The sequence below is a fragment of the Papio anubis genome, chromosome 9, assembly GCF_008728515.1.
Source record: "Papio anubis isolate 15944 chromosome 9, Panubis1.0, whole genome shotgun sequence".
Taxonomy (NCBI): domain Eukaryota; kingdom Metazoa; phylum Chordata; class Mammalia; order Primates; family Cercopithecidae; genus Papio; species Papio anubis.
In genome coordinates, this window is record NC_044984.1 from 91,207,296 (window position 1) to 91,228,936 (window position 21,641).

General features: G+C 38.3%; 1 protein-coding gene across 3 annotated transcripts in view; it reads left to right on the forward strand.

The window, feature by feature from the left end:
• Window positions 1-21,641, forward strand: part of CFAP54 (cilia and flagella associated protein 54) — a 370,431-nt gene that overhangs the window by 305,827 nt on the left and 42,963 nt on the right. For all 3 annotated transcript variants that reach the window (XM_017946132.3, XM_021922809.2, XM_021922810.2), the window contains 3 exons: window positions 3,354-3,460; window positions 9,007-9,145; window positions 17,722-17,796. In XM_017946132.3, coding sequence (XP_017801621.3) covers window positions 3,354-3,460; window positions 9,007-9,145; window positions 17,722-17,796 — 321 coding nt within the window. The remainder of the gene's footprint in view (window positions 1-3,353; window positions 3,461-9,006; window positions 9,146-17,721; window positions 17,797-21,641) is intronic.

The following is a 21,641-nucleotide window of genomic DNA, read 5'->3' on the forward strand; positions in this document are numbered from 1 at the left end:
ACTCAAGATATCCAGGGGCAGCTTTCAGTGTCTCAGTCACATAGGACACAGTTCATTTATGGATTATAAACCACCAAAATCTGACATATCTTGGTCTCAAGCTGCTCTCTTATCTGAGGAGGAGCCTTTTCTATCTCTGTTTGTGTAGTCAAAAACACGTGTGGGCCCAGACTCAATAATAGAAGTGAAGATAATAGATCTAGCTGCCAATCATCAGTATGCACATTTTTTATAAAAAATGCAGACCAGATGTTACAGGCTGCTCTCTGGTCTGTTTCAGACCCTTGAACAGGACTGCATTAATTACTAGTTAACACATTTTACTCAGGTTTGGCCAAGGGCCAATACCATGACTACATTGCCCTTATATGGTAACAGGGTTGCAGCAAACTAACTGAGATTACCCAGGAGGTAAAAAGACCTTGAATGTCTAACAAAATATCTTTATTTTAATGCTTAATTCATTGTTTTCTTGGCCTAAAATTCTAGGCTGACAGTTATTTTCCCTGCAAACATGGGGGGTATTATTCCACTGTCTCTGGCATTGTCAACAGCAATGTCTCTGCATTGCTGTTGAGAAGGCTGATCCCATTCTGATTCCTAGTTCATTATTTGTGACTCTGCCAGCTCTCAGAGTCTTCCCTCTGTTCCATATGTACTGAGATTTCGTGATGCGCATTGGTGTGAGTCTTTCATCTGTTGTGCTGGATATTTAGGGTGGCCCTTTCAAAATGAAAACTAATATTCTCCAGTTCATGGAAATTTGTTTTATTTAATAATTTCCTCCCTCTGATTATCTTATTACCTTTTGGAATTTCTATTATTCAGATATTGAACCAATTGGATTAAGTGTTTACTTTTCTCATTTTTTCCCCTATTATCTATGTTTTTAAATTTAGGTTTCACTTTTGGGGAGATGGATTCAACTTTATATTTTGAATCTTTTATTATTTAGTTGTTTTGATCATATTTCTATTTTTAAGTGGTCTTCCTTGTTCTCTGATTGTCCCATTTTGATAGTATCCTGTTCTTGTTTCACAGATGCAACATTGTCTTTCTTCTAGCTGAGGATATTAGTTATGGTTTCATTGGAGTTTTCTCCTGATCTTTGTCTTATATCTTACTCTGCAATTTCCCTTCTGTTAGTTTTAGTTTTTGCCTTTCATTTCCTGTCTAGTGACTCTTGACTGTCCATTTATGTTTGAAGTGAAGCACTAAAAAGCATATTTGGTTAGACATTGATTTGTGGGCCTCATTATAGGGTAACTGCAGAAGGAGCCAGTAGTTTCACTGGAGGATGATGACATTTCAGTATCTGTAGGTCTTTTCTCTTTGACATATCAGTTTCCCCAAAGACAATTCTCTTAGACACCTGCCTAATTTACTGCATTCTGAGAAGGGGCTGTTGTGGGGTAGGGGGATGTCTCTCATTCAGAATGCAGACTTTCACTTAATTACAATGTTTTTAGTAAAGCACCTGAGCCCTGTACCTAACGTCCCTCAGCATAGATCCTCTCTGATTTAACATGAGCAGAGAGCAAAATAGAAGAAGGTCAGCCAGGAGAGAGGAGGCAAGGGAAAGGAGGAGTCTCCAGGTTGTACCCACCCAGATGAAAGAGAGGTTGTCTAATGTTACTCCTTGTATGCAATACCACCTATTCCTGCCTTTAAAGGTACCCGAGCCTTCAGTTCCTGAGCTTGTCAGGGATCTCAGTCATGCTTGTTGTTGGCAACCCCTCTGAAAACACTTAGGACACAGCCTTTCCTCTCTGCTGAGTCAGCTTTGTTCTTCCAGGTGCTTTCTGTCCTTCATAGTGTTGCTAACATCTTTTGTCTGCTTCATCTCCTCTTGTGTTCTTTCTGTCCTTGTGAACTCACGCCTTTTAAAAATACCTAAAAATACCTTTACTCTTATCTTAGTTTACTTTGTGAGGAAGCAGAGGTAAAGGCATGTGCCTTTAGGGGTGAAGAGAGTTTTTTCTTCCTCTTCTAAAGATTTGGGTCTAAAGTCTACCAAAATAATACTGACAATGGATAGCCTAACAGGAGAAAAAGCATACAAATTTAGTAATGTGTATAAGCACAGGAAAATAACAAAAGAATGATTACCAAATTACCCGGAGAGATTCAGAAGCTTATATACCCTTCTTCAGGTTTCTTCCTTCAGGGAGAGGAAGCTGGGGATATGGGCAATTTTGAGGAGTCATCAATGATTTTTACCAGAACTGAATGGACCCAAAGGGCAGACCATAGTTTTTAAGTGATCTGTGTAAAGGGACTGAGAACGACAATAGCTTGTGGGAAGTTAGGGAAGAAGAGGGGTAGCACAACACTGCAAACAAAGGTTGTCTGATTATGCAGGTAGAGTCTCCCAGGCAATCTCTCCAAGCTGCCCTCAGAAGAATAGACAAAAACTCTGTGTGGGCAAGGTGATGACTTTTAGTCTTTTCTCCTCTCTGGTACTTAATCTTTCTTGGTTATTTAATGAGATTCCTAGAAAGGGAGCTTCAAGACTATTGTACTTCTTTTGGAAGACGTTTTCTCAGGCAGATACGGGAACCTCCTGAGAGAGCCCCTACCTGTGCTGGGTTAAAAAGTCTTGGTTCTGAGATAGTTTCTAAGGCCTTCTAATGTCCTTTGTTACTTTGGGGCTATGTTCTCTGAGCCTCAATATGCCTAATTACTCGGTTTTGATTGGCAACTCTGGACAATAGCTTTCTTATATCTAAAATGAAGGAATGAGACCAGATTATCTCTAAGGTTCTGTGATTCTCAAACACTACAAATCCATAACTAAGTAGGTGCTATAACATGCAACTGACTCTAAGAATTGTCAGAATCTGAACAACAGGGAAATTACTGGAGCATGAATCATCAAGGGACATTTCATCTTAGCTGTGGTGGCTAGAAAGCTGCGTGTGGATTGGATAAATGGAGAGAAGAGGAAGGGAACAGCATAAGTGAACTCATAGAAATGACTATGCCCACTTATGGGAATGGTACATGTTGAGAAGTAACAAGGAACAAAGTTGGCTATTTACCAGGTGTATGCTTAATACTTACTGTAGAGAGCCTTCAAAGGCTGAACTATAAACTTAATTGCAATACAAAATGTCACTCTTCAAAAATAATATCATATTGTTACCAAATAGTATTTATTTTCATCCTACAACCTTTGTATAATTCTGGTTCACATCATTTCTCTTTTGGGTGAATTGAAAACCCATTTTTTCTCTTCTAAACAAATACTTTTTAACGTACAGTGATATTATTTTGTGAACTATTGCTGTATTTTTTGAGGTAAACTCTAATTTTGATGTCACATTGTATACCCCCTTTTTTTTTTCTTATAGGTTTTATTGTTGTATGCATATAATTTGAAGCCTGTGAAGATTTCAGATGTTAGAAATTCCACTTGTAACAGTACATGTGTTGGCTCTTTATGGATTCCACTGAATAGGCAAGTAAAAATTCCACAACTCGAATTGTCTTTGTTGTTATTTCTCATGAGAATAGACTCTTTCAGTAATTGGCAAGGTGTAGCATAGGAGACCTGCTAAAAGGCACTTCTAGAAGAATCTTCCTTTTGTTTAGAGGAATATTATATTGCAGTGGTTAAGAGCATGAACTCTGAATCCTGCCTGCTTCATTCAAATATCAGTTGTGCCCCTTATTACCTTCACAACCTTGGGCAGTTTATGTAACCTCTGTACTTCAGTTTCCTATTAGTAAAATGGAAATAATACTGATCATAGTACAGAGGGTTGCCAAAGGAACAGTTCATACATGCTTCATAGAGATTACAGAGACCACAAGGATGTTGTCTGTACTATATTTTGCCTGTAGTTTCAGTGTGGTTAAAAAATAATTTAATGTGGCTTTGTATGGAGTTTCAAAATTAAGCCCAAGCTCTACTACCTCCCTTGGCCCACCTTTCCCTCTGTGCCCAATCAGAAGTCTCTGCTTCTTCTAGGTTGTTTTCCTCCCTCTCCATCGAACAGGTCATATCTCTTAACTTTTTGCTCATGCCTCATTTCTCTCTTCCTGTTTCACTTTACAAATTTCCTTGTTGTTGTTTTTTAATTTAGTACTTAGTTTATTTTTGACTTCACTGTTCATTGCCCTTCTGACCTTATCCTCCATTTCCTTCATTTAGGATGGAAATGATCATAACTGCTCTGTCTGCCTTTCAGGGTTATTGTCAGGACCAAGACAGACAGTGTGTGAACATGCTTTGAAAAGCTTAACCACTAATGCCTGTTCCATCAATGGCTTGGTAAACAGAGAATTAGTGCTTCTCTCCTTCCATTGAGAGTCTTGTTTATGTTCCATGATTTTCATTTTGAATGACTTCTTGGCATCACCATGAAAGAGACAAAGGCTGTTTCAAGAGCTGGCATATTTTCAATTATTCAGTCAATTTATTTGTTCCTTCTTTTCTTTCTTTTCTCCTCTTCTCTCCTCTTCTTCCCTTCCTTCCCTCCACTCCTCTCCTCTATATTTTCATTCAATTTATTTTCTTTCTTGTTTTCCTTTTCCTTTCCATTTCTTTTCTTCTTTTCCAAGTGAAATGGTTGAAAACTTAGGTACAGGCTATAGAGCAGCATAGCTAAGCAACAAAATCAGGTAATTCTGCACTTGCTTTGTAAATCCGGAAATGTAGATTTTTTCCAGCCCCACATGATGAAAATGATTATAATTTCTATAAAGTAGAAAGTCATCAAACTGATAAGCTTCTTTCTTTTATTCCAGAAAGTTTTGAATTTTGGTGTATTTCTGATCAATAGTAGGGTTAGTAAAATTAGTGACAAGCCCCAGCCACTGAGGCCATCACAGAGGACCATGCCCAACAATCTTTTATTTCCTTGTCCTTTGGTGGCACTGTGAAAATAAACTATTTCTTTCATCCTGGGTGGCATTCCTTGTGTTCTTATGAGGCTCAAGATTAGTATGTGGGAACTGGTCCTAATCATCCTTTGGACCAAAGTAGGAGTAAGAGTAAAGCAAAGTAGGAGTAAAACAGGTCAGAAAAACATAGGCCAGAGAAGAAGAAACTTGGATAACCTGCAAATTGGGAAATCCTCCTTTTATAATTCACTTTCTCATATCCTAGTTAAGTTCTCATAAGAAAAAGTATATTTTAATCCTTTGCATTTTTTTACAGCAACAAAGGAAACAATAGTGTTCTTAATGAACAGACATAAAGCCTTCTGTGTAGTTCTATCTAAATTGTGCTATTGTGACCAAGATCAAGTTCCCTGCCTACTGTCTCTGCCTTTAAACCTCCAGTCATCCATGTTTCTACTTGCAACTTGGTCCTGCCCTCCAGGCCATGGCAGACTCTGGGAGAGGTGCCTAGGAGTCAATAAATGAGAGCAGAGGCTGTGGGGAGCCCAGACGGGATGATAGATGCTTGTTTGTGGTGCCAAGGTTTAAAAAGCTGGAGCAGGCGTTGACCTGGAGGACAGAAATGAAGAAGTACATGGGAGGACAGGGAGGTGAGGGGCAAATGTATGCCAGAGCACAAAGGGAGGAAGCAAGATGTAGGCAGGTGCAGTCATGGGGTCCAGGCCTTACACCAAGACTCAGGTCATCCGATGTTGCTCTTCGCATGAGGACTCAGCCTGCTTTGCCTGGTCCCAGATGGCTGTTTGTGGAGCTAGACGGGGCCATTTACTCTGCCAGCACAGGCAGTGAAGTTCTGGACACTCATTTACAATCTGCAACCCAAATGTCAAAGAATGGTTTATCCTTCCTAGAATCCCAAGTATTATAAAGGAAAGCTATGCTATTTGTGGAAGACAAATAAGACTTCTTTCTCTAGGTATTAGAATTTAAAAAATGGCATTTTAGAATACTATCTTTCCTTCATGTAGTTCCTTGTGGTTAAGAACATACATGCTTATGTCATTTCATCCTTACAAAAGCCTTATGAATTGGATGAAGTGGATTTTCTTATTCCAGTCTTACAGTAGAAGGAACCTCAGGGTCAGAGAGGTTAAGTGAGTAGTCTAAGGTTTCATGGCTACAGTTTGAAGGAACCAAGCATGACTCACCAACTCTTTCACCTCCTCATCTTCTTTTCTCTCCAATGCATCAGGCACCTTTTCCAGCATTATTGGAGATGACCCTTTTTTTTTTTTAAGTTTTACTTTAAGTTCTGGGATACATGTGCAGAACATGCAGGTTTGCTACATAGGTATACACGTCCCATGGTGGTTTGCTGCACCTATCAACCCGTCATATAGATTTTAAGCCCCACATGCATTAGGTGTTTGTCCTAATGCTCTCCTTGCCCTTGTCCCCAGCCCACTGACAGGTCCTAGTGTGTGATGTTCCCCTCCCTTTGTTCATGTGTTCTCATTGTTCAACTCCCACTTATGAGTGAGAACATGCAGCGTTTGGTTTTCTGTTCCTGTGTTAGTTTGCTGAGGATGATGGTTTCCAGGTTCATGCATGTCCTTGCAGAGGACATGAACTCATTCTTTTTTATGGCTGCATAGTATTCCATGGTGTATATGTGCCATATTTTCTTTATCCCATTTATCATTGATGGGTATTTGGGTTGGTTCCAAGTCTTTGCTATTGTAAATAGTGCTGCAGGAAACATATGTGTGCACATTTCTTTATAGTAGAATGATTTATAATCCTTTGGGTATATACACAGTAACGGGATTGCTGGGTCAAATGGTATTTCTGGTTCTACACCCTTGAGGAATTGCCACACTGTCTTCCATAATGGTTGAACTAATTTACATTCCACGAACAGTGTAAAAGTGTTCCTATTTCTCCACATCCTCTCCAGCATCTGTTGTTTCTTGACTATTTAATGATTGCCATTCTAACTAATGTGGTTTTGTGGTTTTGATTTGCATTTCTCTAATGACCAGTGATGATGAACTTTTTTTCATATGTTTGTTGGCTGCCTAAATGTCTTTTTTTGAGAAGTGTCTTTTATATCCTTCGCCCACTCTTTGATGGGGTTGTTTCTTTTTTTTCTTGTAAATTTAAGTTCTTTGTAGATTCTGGATATCAGATCTTTCTCAGATGCATATATTGCAAAAATTTTCTCCCATTCTGTAGGTTGCCTGTTCACTCTGTAGGTTACCCATAGTTTCTTTCGCTGTACAGAAACTCTTTAGTTTAATTAGATTCCATTTATCATTTTGGCTTTTGTTGCAATTGCTTTTGGTATTTTAGTCATGAAGTCTTTGCCCATGCCTGTGTCCTGAATGGTATTGCCTAGGTTTTCTTCTAGGGTTTTTATGGTTTTAGGTTTTACATTTAAATCTTTAATCCATCTGAGTTAATTTTTATATAAGGTGTAAGGAAGGGGTCCAGTTTCAGTTTTCTGCATATGGCTAGCCAGTTTTCCCAACACCATTTATTAAACAGGGAATCCTTTCCCTGTTGATTGTTTTTGTCAGGTTTGTTTGAGATCAAATGGTTGTAGATATATGGTGTTATTTCTGGGTCCTCTGTTCTGTTCCATTGGTCTATATATCTGTTGTAGTACCACTACCATGCTGTTTGGGTTACTGTAGCCTTGTAGTACAGTTTGAAGTCAGGTAGCGTGATGCCTCCAGCTTTGTTCTTTTTGCTTAGGATTGTCTTGACTGTACGGGCTCTTTTTTGGTTCCATATGAAATTTAAAGTAGTTTTTTTCTAATTCCGTAAAGAAAGTAAATGGTAGATTGATGGGAATAGCATTGAATCTATAAATTACTTTGGGCAGTATGGCCAATTTCACGATATTGATTCTTCCTATCCATGATCATGGGATGTTTTAAGATTTGTTTGTGTCCTCTCTTATTTCCTTGACCAGTGGTTTATAGTTCTCCTTGAAGAGGTCCTTCATGTCCCTTGAAAGTTGTATTCCTAGGTATTTTATTCTCTTTGTAGCTATTGTGAATGGGAGTTCACTCATGATTTGGCTCTCTGCTTGTCTATTATTGGTGTATAGGATGACCCATTTTTTAATGGGTAAGTCTTTCAAGTAAACTTTAACAACAAATCTTTGCATTTAACTGTTGCCTTTTTAACAGAAAAGTTTCTAAGACATACTATATAAATTCACATCCTCTCATATGTAATTACATTTTTAACTTTTTATTGCTGAGAACTATCATTAGGATAATCAAGTGTTACATAATGCTGCAGATGAGGATGCTGTGGAAAATTGGAAGTTTGACAATTTTTTGCCTGTGTTCCTGATGTCAGTTTGTTTTTGGGATCATTTGCTTCTTTTGCATAAAAATTTTCTTCCTTCCTTGAATGGAGACATGCATGTGTAAACACATGTGTGCTGTGCCTGTAGTGTGGAGTCACCGAGGCCATGCAGGTGACTGTTTGCCTTCATCAACTGTAAGCCTTTCCACCTTCTGCCTCCACTCCCCTGGTCCACTCTGCCTTCAGGGCATCACTGTTTGCTGGCCTGTGAACCCTGTCTTCAGCATCATTGCTGGTGCCCTCCTTTGGCTGTTACTTTTCATTTTTCTTGATTCTTCTCCCTACCTCCCTTCCTCCACCCTCTTCACTCCCATTCCCAACACACATGCAATACACTGAATTGTTATGGGTCCCTTGATTGACCTTTTAGAGTCATTGCTAACTTGTCATAATTCTTACCTGCAGGTCAGCCAGACAGTCAGGGCATGGCATTAAGACTTCCACAGGAGTCAGTCTTTTGTTATTGCCTAGATTTTGTTTCACCACATAGATAATTATTTTCTTTATTTTCATCTTCAGCAATATTTTAGATGTGTGCCTTTTTTTCATTGTGCTTTTGCAATTTCTAATTATGTTTTTATCTGCATGTATAACAAGACCATAAACATAATGAAAGTTAAGACTGTCTCTTTGCTCATGTTTCTTGAACTTGGCTGTATCAGAAATCTATTTGTTAAATAACTGAGGCCTTACTTTATATAAGTTATTGATTCTGCAAATAAACAAATACCTTTCTTAACTCTTCAAATAAAATACATATATATTTGTTATTTTCAGGGTTATTGCAATTCATGAGAAATTATCTAATCTTGCTCAAATAGCTGAAATATCATTGCCTGCAGCTCCTGAAATTACCTCAAATGAAAATATATATGAAATGGAAGTGGAAGAGGAATCAGTTGATAATGAAATGGAAGTAAGTTGTTAAATAATGGAAAATGACATTGCTGTAGATTACCTTTTACATCCTCAAAGCAGAACTGTGTGACTGGACTTGAACTCTGTGATTCTTCTGCCTCTAGTTTATTCAGAGTATGAGACATGACTCAACTTTTTGACACATATGTAGTGTGTCTTCTGAAGGTCTGAGGGTCTTCTAAGCATATGAATTACAAGAATTTGATGGTGAATGAGCACAATCCATATTAATCGTTCTGCTATAACTGTGAATCCTAATAAATAATGCTTTGTGACTTTGCAATATTACTTTTATCTTTTTTCACTCTAAATCTATTAAACACTTTTATTACCCAAATAATATGTGAAGAAAAACTAGAAAATATAGATAAGCATATTTTTTCAGAATTTTTATATGCATATATATTTTTCTAACAAAAAAGGCTATTATCCACATAGTATGCTATTAAGTCTAATCACACAGCTGAGTTGTTTTTCTGATGACCGATGTTTGTGTTTTAGAGGAGATGGGGGTTTTCTGTCCCGTCCTGAGTTCTGAGTTCTCCTGGGGCACAGGAGACAGTTATATGGAGACCAAAATGTCAGCATCATTACTGATAAAGCTGATTAGTGAACTTGGCTTTAGATCTGTGGCCAAATGAGCACATTAATATTTTACCCCTGAATTAGCCAGACTTGCCCACCTAGTCATGTAGTCATCTGGCACACCTGTGTCACCACAGGGTTTCCCCATTTCTCTTCTGCCCCACTCAAGTTTACTGCATGGAGAGCAGAGAATAATAGTTCTGCAGGTAGGGTGTCTCCAAAAAGTATAAACAAAGATAGCCCAGAAGAGGCTGAGCCTAGCATGCTCTGTTGCTTTTCCCAAACTCACTGATGAGATAAGTCACTCTACTCTTTTGTGGGTAAATCCAAAAGAAGCTGGAAGTGTCTTGCCTTCTTTGGGAGAGACATGGAAATTCCTTACCCTTTATGGAAATGGGAAGGGTAGGTAACCTATGCTCTCCCCTAATTACCTGTTCTTTAAATTACCATTTGTACCTTAATTTCTTGAGAAATGTATTCTGTACTTATTGTAGCTATTTAAAAGATAGATCTAAAAGGCTTAAAATGAAAAAAGGCAATCTGTTGCCCAACCTCTGCTCACTCCACAATTCTGCTCTGCAGAGGCAACCACTTTCCACTTTTAGCTGCTGCTTTTGTTATTTGCTTTCACATCTACGAATAATATTCAGTATCAGTCATGAAAGATGGGGTAACAAAAAGCCTCCAAATCTGAGTGAGTCAGCTGGGGACCTGCTTCATGTCTCCTCATGCCAGCATCAAGGTGGGTGGCACATTCATCATGAAACATCACCAGTCACTGTGGCAGGCGGGAAAGAAAGGGCACATTACACACTGGCTCATAAAACTTCCATCATATCACTTCCACTAACAATTAGTTCATTAGCCAAATAATTTATATGCTGTACCAACAATTGTGCCACCAGTTTGGAAGACAGAAAGCCAGACAAAATGAAGAATCATGCTGAAAGCCAGAAATTATTGTTTATTTCTGGAGGTATCAATTTTAGACAATATGTATTGAATCCCTGTCTGATATATATGGATTTATCTCACTTATACTTCTCCCCAACTTCTTCTTTTCCCTTCCCTTCTATATATTGTTACATCATAAAATTTAATTAAATCAATATTCAGTGTTATGGCCCTGTAAATAATGTTCACAGCTGAGTCAAGTAGTGTACTATAGTTATTTTCCTTTCTTTTGTGTTTGAATTTTTTTGACTTGTCTTTTATTCTTAATGTTTTCTCAGTCATTACATCAGAACTTTCATATGTTCATCCATAGATTTTTTACTCAAGTATTCATACTTATCAAATAATGTCTCAAACTCATTTTCCTCTGAAGCCTCCCACCCAGTTGAAGACTGAATGCTCTCATGCCTGCTGCATAGCCCTGCTTCTGGGCCCTCCTTGTGACACTTTTTGGGTTGAGTTCCCAGCTACTTGGGTCCCAGTTGGTTTCCACAACTCTTGCCTACAAAACAAAGTTTATTCATCATTTCTTCATTCAACATCTTTTGAATGCCTCCTGCTTGCCATGGTGTGGGGAATCGGGGATGAGCAAGACACAGAGAGAGCCCTTAGGAGCTTATGGTCTAGTGAGAGCAATGGGAGAGACAGACTCTTGCCTCACTCTGCTGATATCAGAGCAGAGATAGTACTTAATTCTACCCATCTCTCCTGCTTTTAGGATCTTCTCTTTATTTTTGGTCTAGTATATCTTTTTTACTTAAATCGTTTTCTGCTAGGAATATTTAATTGGGTATCAATAACAAAACATTTTTAATTCTGAAAGAATATTATTGGTTTGGCTTTGTTTTCTTGTTTACCTCATCTATACACTTTCATTATGTGAAAGTGTAAAAATCAGCAACTTTCCTGATTTTTAGAAGATACTTGTTGGCATTTTTAGTCTGAATTCATCAGTAGAGTGAATGAATGCATTTTTCATTACTGTAAAAACAGCAAGCCTAACCATAAGAGAATCTACTGTGCAATCACAGTTAGCCTTTGCAAAATGCCACTTTTCAGCATTTATGTCTTCTGTGCTCTGTGCCTTGGTATATCATGGAGCAGATATCTTAGAATTTTGGTTGCACATCCTTTTCGGTGTCCTCAAGTGTTGCAACATGAATTATGATGCTTAATGATGTACTGAGTACTTATAATAAATCCCTCAATATATCAGATAGCTCAAACTATCTCAAACTTGGGAGGTTTTATAGCTATGGCTGTAGATACAGATTTATTTTATAGAGTGTATGATTGCCCTTTCATGTCTATTTCCAAAAAGAATTCAACTCTCTATTTTTATATTTCTTTGGTGGAATACCTACAATGACAGTTTTTAAGCCACATACCAAATTTACCATATTGCTGTTTTTGAGTCGTAGTCTAGAATATTCTTTGCTGAAATTGTCCCTAAATTCACTACTATATAGTTCATGTATGGAAAATGATTATTTTCCTCTGAACCTGTTTGCAGCTTAGACTGTCTGAGGCAGGAGAGTGAGCATCTGTTAGAGTAAGGATTCTAGATTTTGCCCTCTGCCACTCAGCTTTACTACTGAAGGTCCATCTCTTAGCTTTTCCTGGAGCTAATTTTCCTCTCAACTCCAAAATGATCTTTACATTCAAATCCTGCTCTGAGATGGAGAGACAGGCTCTTTGGGTGGACTGAGAGTCACCAAAACATCCTTGGTGGGCAGATGTAGATATCGAATTCATCACAACTAACCCAGCATCTGAGCCAAGAGGTTGACTATAAATATAAACAAATAGGAAATAAATGAGGTCAAGGGTATGGTGGTGTCTGAAGAGAAGTGGAGGGAGGAATCTGGAGGGCCTACCTTGCCTTAACAAAGGCATATGGCTTGCTTTCCTGTTCCAGCTGAAATGGTGGGCGTGCATGGGTCAACCCTCGAGTAGAACAAACTCTTTTCACTCTTGATGTTCTTCTTTGTGTTTTTGAATTTGTTTTATTCTCCGACCTAGAAAGTGTTTCTTCAGCTTTAACGTGGGGTGTTTTAGATATTTTCTGGCTCTGTTAGTTCTATATACAGAAGAATGTCACCAGACAGAAGGAACACTGACATTCGTTTAGGTGAATTGGCAAGCAAATTAGCTCACAGCGTTTGAAAGTTGAGAAATGAAATTACATATAAATTTTTCTTTTTTCCACAATACTAATGAGCACTTAATTTTTTTTAAAAAAAGAAGCTCGATTCTGGCTGTATCAAATAAATTCCATTGACTAAATCTGCTAGTTTGTTGTCATGACAACCTTCACATGGAGCTAATTAGAAGTTAACTAGGACACTTCTAAAGAGATTGATTCTGGTCTGGAATTGGACAGGATTTCATAGCCTCCATAATCTAATATATTTATTTCTATTACAGTGTAGATTGTTGGTGGGTTATTGAATATAAGGGTGCAGAAAATGTGTCTTTGATTGATATGGGGGGAAGGTAGTGAATCTTGTTTTCCTACTCATTCCCTTTTATGTTTTTTCCCCAAAACCCTAGGGTCCAGAATAAGCCAAGAACTTCAGAACACATATATTAATTTAAGATGTATTGGGAGGACTACAGAACAGTTGTTCCAATCACTGTTGGCTTGAAAACCTGTGTGTTCTTTTTTCTAAAGTGAACAACACTGGCTCTGAATGGCTGAGTTATTTTAATCTGTCATTCACAGTTTACGGGAGTGTTCAGAGCCTGTCAGGTGTTCTAAAGTGTATGGAAGATGCAAACCACCCTGATTTTAAGATGCATACACCTTATTTGGAATGGTAGCATACTGATAAGAAAAGTTTAAAATATGTTTGCCAAGTCACCTAAGGTTAGTTCAGCAAACATTTATGAAATGCCTGATTGTAAGACAATTAAAATTAATATATAGGCAGCATATCCCAACTATTAAAGTACTGTGAGAACACAGAGCAAGATACAATTGGAAATTGGCATCTTTAACAAATTCTTTTTGAGGAACTATTATGTGCAAACTATTTCCAGGCTTGAGGAGCTGAGAATGTACAGAAATCAATATAGCCAGGTCCCTGTCACAGAGGAGCTTAATCAATGTACGAATATGGCCATAGTTACGCAGATGTCATTCCTAATGAGCCCAGCCACCCAGTAGATCTGTCTTAAGAAAGTGTGGCAGTCAGTCTGATGTCCAGAACCATTGAAAATAGTCTAAATCTTTCCAGTCTCTTATAGGAACATCTCAGGGGGAATCCTTTAGAATACACAGAAAAATTTCTGTTAAATCCTCTTTTCTCCAGCTATCTTGCTCTCACAGCTCTCTGGCATCCATAGCAGGTCTCTAACATCTGTCTCATTTGGCTCAAACTCCTACACCTTTTCCTCCAACTCAGTCTATACAGAGATTTTTGTTTCTTTTCTCCTTCCCAGTCTGGCTCAGCAATTTATTATGTCGTTCAACTTAGTACCTCTGGCTTCTTCCAGTTTTCCTGTTTCCCCATTATCCTCATTCTGCACTGTATGGAAGGGTAGAGTTGTAGAATCCTTCCTTCTTGGCAGTGGGGTTATTGATGCAAACTCTTCTAACCGATTGTATTTAAAGTCTCATTTACATAGATTGTGTGTGTGTGTGTGTGTTGAGAGAGAAAGTTGAGCTAGACTTTGTGCTTGCTTAAATAGCTCAGCAGCATTTTCTAGCCCTTCTAGATGGAAATTAAGGCCATGTTTCCTTGCATACCCAAATATCCTATATCATTTAGGCAATTAGCTGATTACTTGTCTCTTCCTCTCTCTTGACTGTGAATTCCTTTGCTCAGAGGGTGTATTATCAGTATATCGCCAATATCTAGCCTAGTAACTGAACCTTAGTGCTTCCTTAATAGTTGTTTGTGAAATTTCTAGTTGGAGACTTGTGGAGAAAACTCATTCCAGACTGCAGGTACAGCAAGAGATGAGATATGAAGTCATGGAACTGAATCTCATATTCAGGGAACAATAAGACCTCAGTTGTGGCAGAAGTACAGGGTGAATGTAGTGGGAGATGATCGCGCAGGAAGACTGGGCGGAATTATGTGCTTCCTCCGCTCTGATCTCACCACCAAGTGCTATAAGAGTCTGTCTCTCCAATTGCCCTCACTAGGCCATGAGCTCCTTATGTGATCTCTGTGTTTTTTTCATCTCCTATTCCTCCTTTGTGGCCTATAGGAGGAATTTGATTGATGTTGAATGGATACATGGTGAAAAAGATTTTGTTCTGTAAGAGAGGGCTGTGGGAAAGCAGGACTGGATCTTGGGGGCTAGGACAAGGTAGGGGCAGCACCTCACCTGGAAGGGCAGCTCATGATCCACCCAATGATTTGCCAAGACAATCATGGTGGCATGTGAAGGAGAGATGAGGGAAGCAAGAGTTTGGAGGCTAGAAAGCAACTTAGGAAGTTCCCCCCGCGCACACACACACATATTATAGATGAAGGAGAATGATGATTTCAGCTAAATCTAAGAATTGGATTTAATATCTTGAAGTCACTCAGAGGGCCACTGCTCATAGAAATAGCAGATATTCTTTTTAAGGGAGAAATGGCAAAGACTGAGCAAGGATCATTCTGTGCCCTCCCAGCCCCTCGCTAGCTGCAGCACACGTGCATCTAACCGCTTTCTGGCTGGGACTGAAGAGCTCCCTGCCTTCCCCTTCTTCATCTCTGTGGTAGCAAGGTCGCACAAGGAACTCACAGCCCCAACCTCAAGTCAGCCAATTTCAGAACATGTGTATGCAGTTTACCTCAAGTAATGCCCCAGTAAAAGTATGTCATTGAAGCAAAATTTCTGTTTGAAAAATGTTGAGCTGAAGCAGGCAAAGGTGTTTTTCAGGTAGCATTGTTCTCTTCATCTGTGATGTGAATTTATTAATGATATAGACAGTGTCATTTTGTTTCATGGCTCTTGATGAAATCCTTACAATAACCCATCATGCTGTTGAAATCTTTTATTTAGACTGAAAGCATACCTTACCTAAGCACTCAGTTGGAAATACAGATCCATAAGGGGTATATAGGAGTGGATGTGTGTTCCTCTCTATCTGGCAAAGTGGACCAGGGGCCTGGCAAGATCAGCACAGGACACTGGTGTACCCTGACTAGTGCTGGGTAGTCTGCTTGCCCTCCATCACTTTTAGATCCACAGAAGCCAGCCCACTTCTAGATGTAATCACTTCCTACCCAAACTGTCTGAGTGGCATCCTCGCTGATTTCTCTGTCTCTTTCCAGTGCAGTTCACTGCTAAACTGTGGTCAAATTATCTTTTCAAAGCAATCTGTACCATTATGCCCTCAGTCCAGTCCTGCTCTGTTCTCTATACAATAAAATCCAAATTCCTTACTTTTACATGACCTGTTAAAAATTTACCTCTCTGGTGAGAACTCTCGCTGCCATGGTTCCTATACACACCTGCAATGAAGATCATATCATCATATCAGCAAATTCCTTGTGTTCCTTGAATGTCCCTTGCTCATTGCTTGTGTATGACTCCCCCTACCCCACCGGCCCCACGATGCCCTGGTCCCCAGTCTCTACCAGTTGAAATTGCACTATTTTTTTCAAGGCTTAGTTCCTATGACCCTTCCTCCAGGAAGTCTTCCATGTTTATAGTACTAAGAATTATTCTCTTCCACATCTAGAATCCTAGACCCTGTCATAACTACCTGTGTTCTGAGCACATTCTGCTTGGTATTTTATTTAGTTATATATGAATCTGTTTTTCTGAGTAATTATAAATATTTGGAGGAGAGGGTCTGTTTCTTCATCTTTGTGTTCCACAGCACCTAATATAATGCCTTGAATATATTTGTTAAATTGAATTGAATTATCTATGGTTTTAGAACCCTGAAATTTGGCCTTTTCCTTGTTTTTGCATTTGTTTAAACTTAGATATAATGGAGTTTTGGGGTTTTGAGTTCAGGTGTTGTTTGCTTTTTTATTTCAAGTTTTTAACCAGTATTGCTCAGTTATTTAAAAGTTAATGTATTTTTATCATTTTAATATTCTAAATGCTGGTAAATGTGTATATATATTTTATATATATATGTATGTATTATATATAATATATTATCACAAAGCAAATTTTTGCTTCCTTCAGTACCAGACACTGGCAACATTGTGAGGTAGGTATAGTTAATCTCTGATAATCATGTAGTCATGACTTCTTCAGTTGTAAGTGAGGAAGAAACTACTTACACTAACTCAAGTCAATTAGGTTTGGTAGGTAGGTAGTGTTTGTCAGGATGAGTTGAGTATGGTCATGCATAGACAAAGACTGGAACCTGAAACAGTGGCCTCACAGAAATTTGAACTGGCGGATCAGGAGCCAAGACTGTGCTCAATCCTGCAGGAGGCATGAGTTCTCACTCATCTCCATCTTCTCCTCTGTCCTCTCCCACATTGGCTTAATGGCTGCCTTCTCCAACCCGGCATCTGGACCTTTCAGCTCATGCTGTCAATACTGACTGTATGTCTCTCATGTTGTTCTTCCTTACATGAAATCGTATGATAGGGAATCTGATGGATTCAAACTGTCTGTGGGTAGGTCCCTTGTGGATTGGGTGTCCACACATGAACATGGCTGCGTCCATGCAGCAGGGCTGTGGGCAGTGTCATCATGCTGTTGACTCTTTTCCTTTTCATTTGCTCTTCCCCTGTCTTCCGTAATTCCCAGTCATTCTTTGCTGCAAGCCCTTTCAGGCATCTGAAACTCTTTATTCCAGGGCTCTCTTCTCAGAAGAAAAGTAATTTTTCAAAACCTTATTTAGAAAAATAATTATTTTCAAAATCTTATTTTGTACAATTAGATACAATTCAAACAAGCCTAATTATTTAAGGAGTTATGACTTCTGAGTCCTCTGTCTTATCCTGGAAACAAAGGTTAGGTGATGATCAAGAAAAGACAAATGAAATAGTTTATAATTAAATAGGTAATATTTAGGTTTCTAATAATATCAACCTCACTGTATTACTATCTTCTTATTTCTAGGACATGATTATTCAATGTTGCTCTGAAATAGCATCTCTGTTTTCGAATGATAAAGAGCCAACACCACTATCTGAGGTATGTATTTCTCCTTTTAAATTGTATCGAATTCACTCACAATTATTATTGCTATGGAAAAGGAAATATAGAAAACATCTAATTGTAAGTATCAAGAGCCTAACCCTCCTTATTAATGAGAAAATTGATAAACATGAGTTTACAGTAGCACGTTATTTTGGTTAAAATATTCTGTGTTCAAAAAACATTTAACTAATACAAAAAACTATAAACAGGATAATTTTTTAAAGTCACCTCAAATCTACCATTCACAGAATAACCCCTATTAACATTTAGAGTATATCTAAAATTTTCCTTATGTACAGATAAACTTTAGAATTTTTTTTTTTTTGAGACGGAGTCTCGCTCTGTCACCCAGGCTGGAGTGCAGTGGCGCGATCTCGGCTCACTGCAAGCTCCACCTCCCGGGTTCACGCCATTCTCCCTCCTCAGCCTCCGAGTAGCTGGGACTACAGGCGCCCGCCACCACGCCCGGCTAGTTTTTTGTATTTTTAGTAGAGACGGGGTTTCACCATGTTAGCCAGGATGGTCTCGATCTCCTGACCTCGTGATCCACCCGCCTCGGCCTCCCAAAGTGCTGGGATTACAGGCTTGAGCCACCGCGCCCGGCCAAACTTTAGAATTTTTATATCAATAGTATCATGCTTTACATGCATTGTGTCACTTGCTTTTTTCATCAAATAATAATTTTGTGGATAAATTTTTATGTGAAAAGTCTACTTTGTCATATTTAATGCCTGCATAATGGTTTCTTTTATGTATTTGTTGTGTCAGGTACCATTTACATAGCTAGACCTTTATTGATGGGTCCTGCAGTTGATTGATCCTGTACATACATATTTCTTTCTTCTGTATTACCTCTTCAGAGTTAATTCTTAGGGATTGGATTTGGAGTAGAAAAGTATATGTACATTTTTATTATAAAATATATATAATACAAATTTGAAGTTTTAACCATTCTAAGTGTACAGTTCAGTGGCCTTAAGTATATTCACAATGTCGTGCAACTGTCACCACTATCTGTCACTGTCCAGAACTTTTTCATCCTTCCAAATAGAAACTTTATATCCATGAAACAATAACTCCTCAATTCCTCCTCCCCCACCACCCCAGCTCCTGGTAACCTCTATTCTACTTTCTGTCTCTATGAATTTGTCTATTCTAGATACCTCATATTAGAATCATGCAATATTTGTCCTTTAGTGTCTGGCTTATTTCACTTAGCATAATGTTTTCAAAGTTATCCATGTCATAACCTCTATTCTACTTTCTGTCTCTATGAATTTATCTATGCTAGATACCTCATATTAGAATCATACAATATTTGTCCTTTAGTGTCTGACTTATGTCACTTAGCATAATGTTTTCAAAGTTATCTGTGTCGTAACATGTCCTACTATTTTATTCCTTCTTAAGATTGACTAATATTCCATTGTATGTATATACCACTTTTCTTCATGGATTTACCTGTTAATGAACATTTGGGTTGTTTCCACTTATGGCTATTGTAAGTAATATTGCTATGAACATTAGTGTACAAATCTGAAGCCTTGATTTCAAATTTTTAGTGCATATACCTAGGAGTGTAATTGCTGAATCATATGATAATTCTATGTTTAACCTTTCGAAGCACTTCCAAATAGTTTTCCTAAGCAGCTGCACAATTTTATACTACCACCAACAATGCATAGAGGTTCTAATTTCTCTGCATTCTTTCCAACACTTTTTATTTTCTGTTTTTGTGTGTGTGTGTGTGTGTGTGTGTGTGTGTGTGTGTGTAATGGTAGTCATCATAGTGGGTGTGAAGTGGTATCTTATTGTGATTTTGATTTGCATTTCCTTAATGACTAATGATGTTGAGCATCTTTTCATGGGCTTATTGACCATTTGTGTGTCTTCTTTAGATAAATATCTCTTCAATTATTCACCCCGTTTAAAATTGGTATATACATTTTGATGTATTACAGCAAATTAATCCTCCTATCAATAGTAGATGAGAGGACCATTTACCCACATATTCATCTCTACTAGTTTTCTGAGTTTGTTTTTGGATTTTTGTTTTTCTTGAGACAGAGTCTTGCTCTGTCACCCAGGCTGGAGTGCAGTGGTGCAATCTTGGCTCACTGCAACCTCCACCTGCCTGGTTCAAGTGATTCTCCTGTCTCAGCCCCCTGAGTAGCTGGGACTGTAGGCAAGCATGCCACACCTGGCTAATTTTTGTATATATATATTTATATTTTTTAGTAGCGATAGAGTTTCACCATGTTGACTAGGCTGGTCTTGAACTTCTGACCTCAAGTGATCCGTCGGCCTTGGTTTCCCAAAGTGCTGGGATTACAGGTGTAAGCTGCTGTGCCCAGCCCATCTACACTAGTTTTCCTCCTCCTCTTCTAATGGTTGAAAGCGTGACAAATGAAAAATAGTATGTCATTATTGTATTTTTTTGTTAATAGTTCTTGTGTTGGTTGGCATTCGTGTTTCTCCTTTAGCAAAATGGTATTTATTCATTTAGTCAGTTGACAGATGTTTAGAATGAACATCTCTGTGTCAGAAACTCCTTTCTGTGCACTGAAGAGCTAGCTGTGAACCAGCAACAAAGATTCCACTCTCCTAGAGCTACTATTTTCGTGGCAGGAAACAGACAGTAAACAAATCAATAAACGAGATAATTTTAGATTTTGTTAAGTGCTATGCAGGAAGAAAACAGAGTGATATGTTAGAGTAGGGGTCAGCAAACTATAGCCTATGAGCTGTATCTGGTGACTCCCTGTTTTATAAATAAAGTTTTATTGGACACAGACTTGTTCATTCATTTACTTATGATTTATAGTTGCTTTCACACTACAAAAGCAGAGTTGGGTAATTCTGGCAGAGACTGCATGGCCTGCAAAGCCTAACTTATTTATTATCTCACCCTTTACAGAAAAGGTTTGCTGGTCCCTGTGACAGAGAGTGACAGGGAATGGGGTCACAGTTTATATAGGGTGGTCAGGAAAGACTGAAGACTTCTCTGAGGAGGTGACATTTGAAGTAAGACCTGAAATATTATACTGTATTTTTTCCCATTAGCTCATTAGCTTCCTAGGGGCAGAGGTGATGCTATCTTCATCTTTGAGTTCTTACAGTGCCTTGTACACCACATCTCTTGGTCACTGGTTCTTGAATTGAATTGAATTTCCTTTCATTTTGAACATCTGAAATTTAATCTTTGCTTCACTTATTCATTTGGCCATTTATGTCCTTTCCCACTTTTTAAACAGGGAACTTAATTGTTTATTATGGAAATGTATAGACTTACTGTGGTAGACCACTGATAATAAAATCAAGCTTAAGTCTAATTTTGGATAAATTGCAGTTAAAAATAGGTCTCATCTTGAATTGTAACTCCCACAATTCCCATGTTTCATGAGAGGAACCCAGTGGGAGGTAATTGAATCACGGGGGTGGTTCTTTCCCGTGCTGTTCTCCTGATGGTGAATAAGTTTCATGAGATCTGATGGTTTTAAAAATGGGAGTTTCCCTGCACGAGCTCTCTCTCTTTGCCTGCTGTCATCCATGTAAAACATGACTTGCTCCTCCTTGCCTTCCACTATGATTGAGAGGCCTCCCAGCCACATGGAGCTATAAGTTCTTTAAAGCTTTTTGTTTTGTAAAAAAAATAAATATAGGTTATAAAAATAATTTGTTATAATAAAATATATGATTTATAATGTCAATGGACCTTGGTTTCTGACAGGTCTAGGTTAGAATCTCAGCCTTGAGTCTTGTTAATTCTGTGAACTTGGGTACATTATTTAACTTCTCTAAGCCTCAGTTTTCTCATATGTAAAAAAGTACAAATTCCA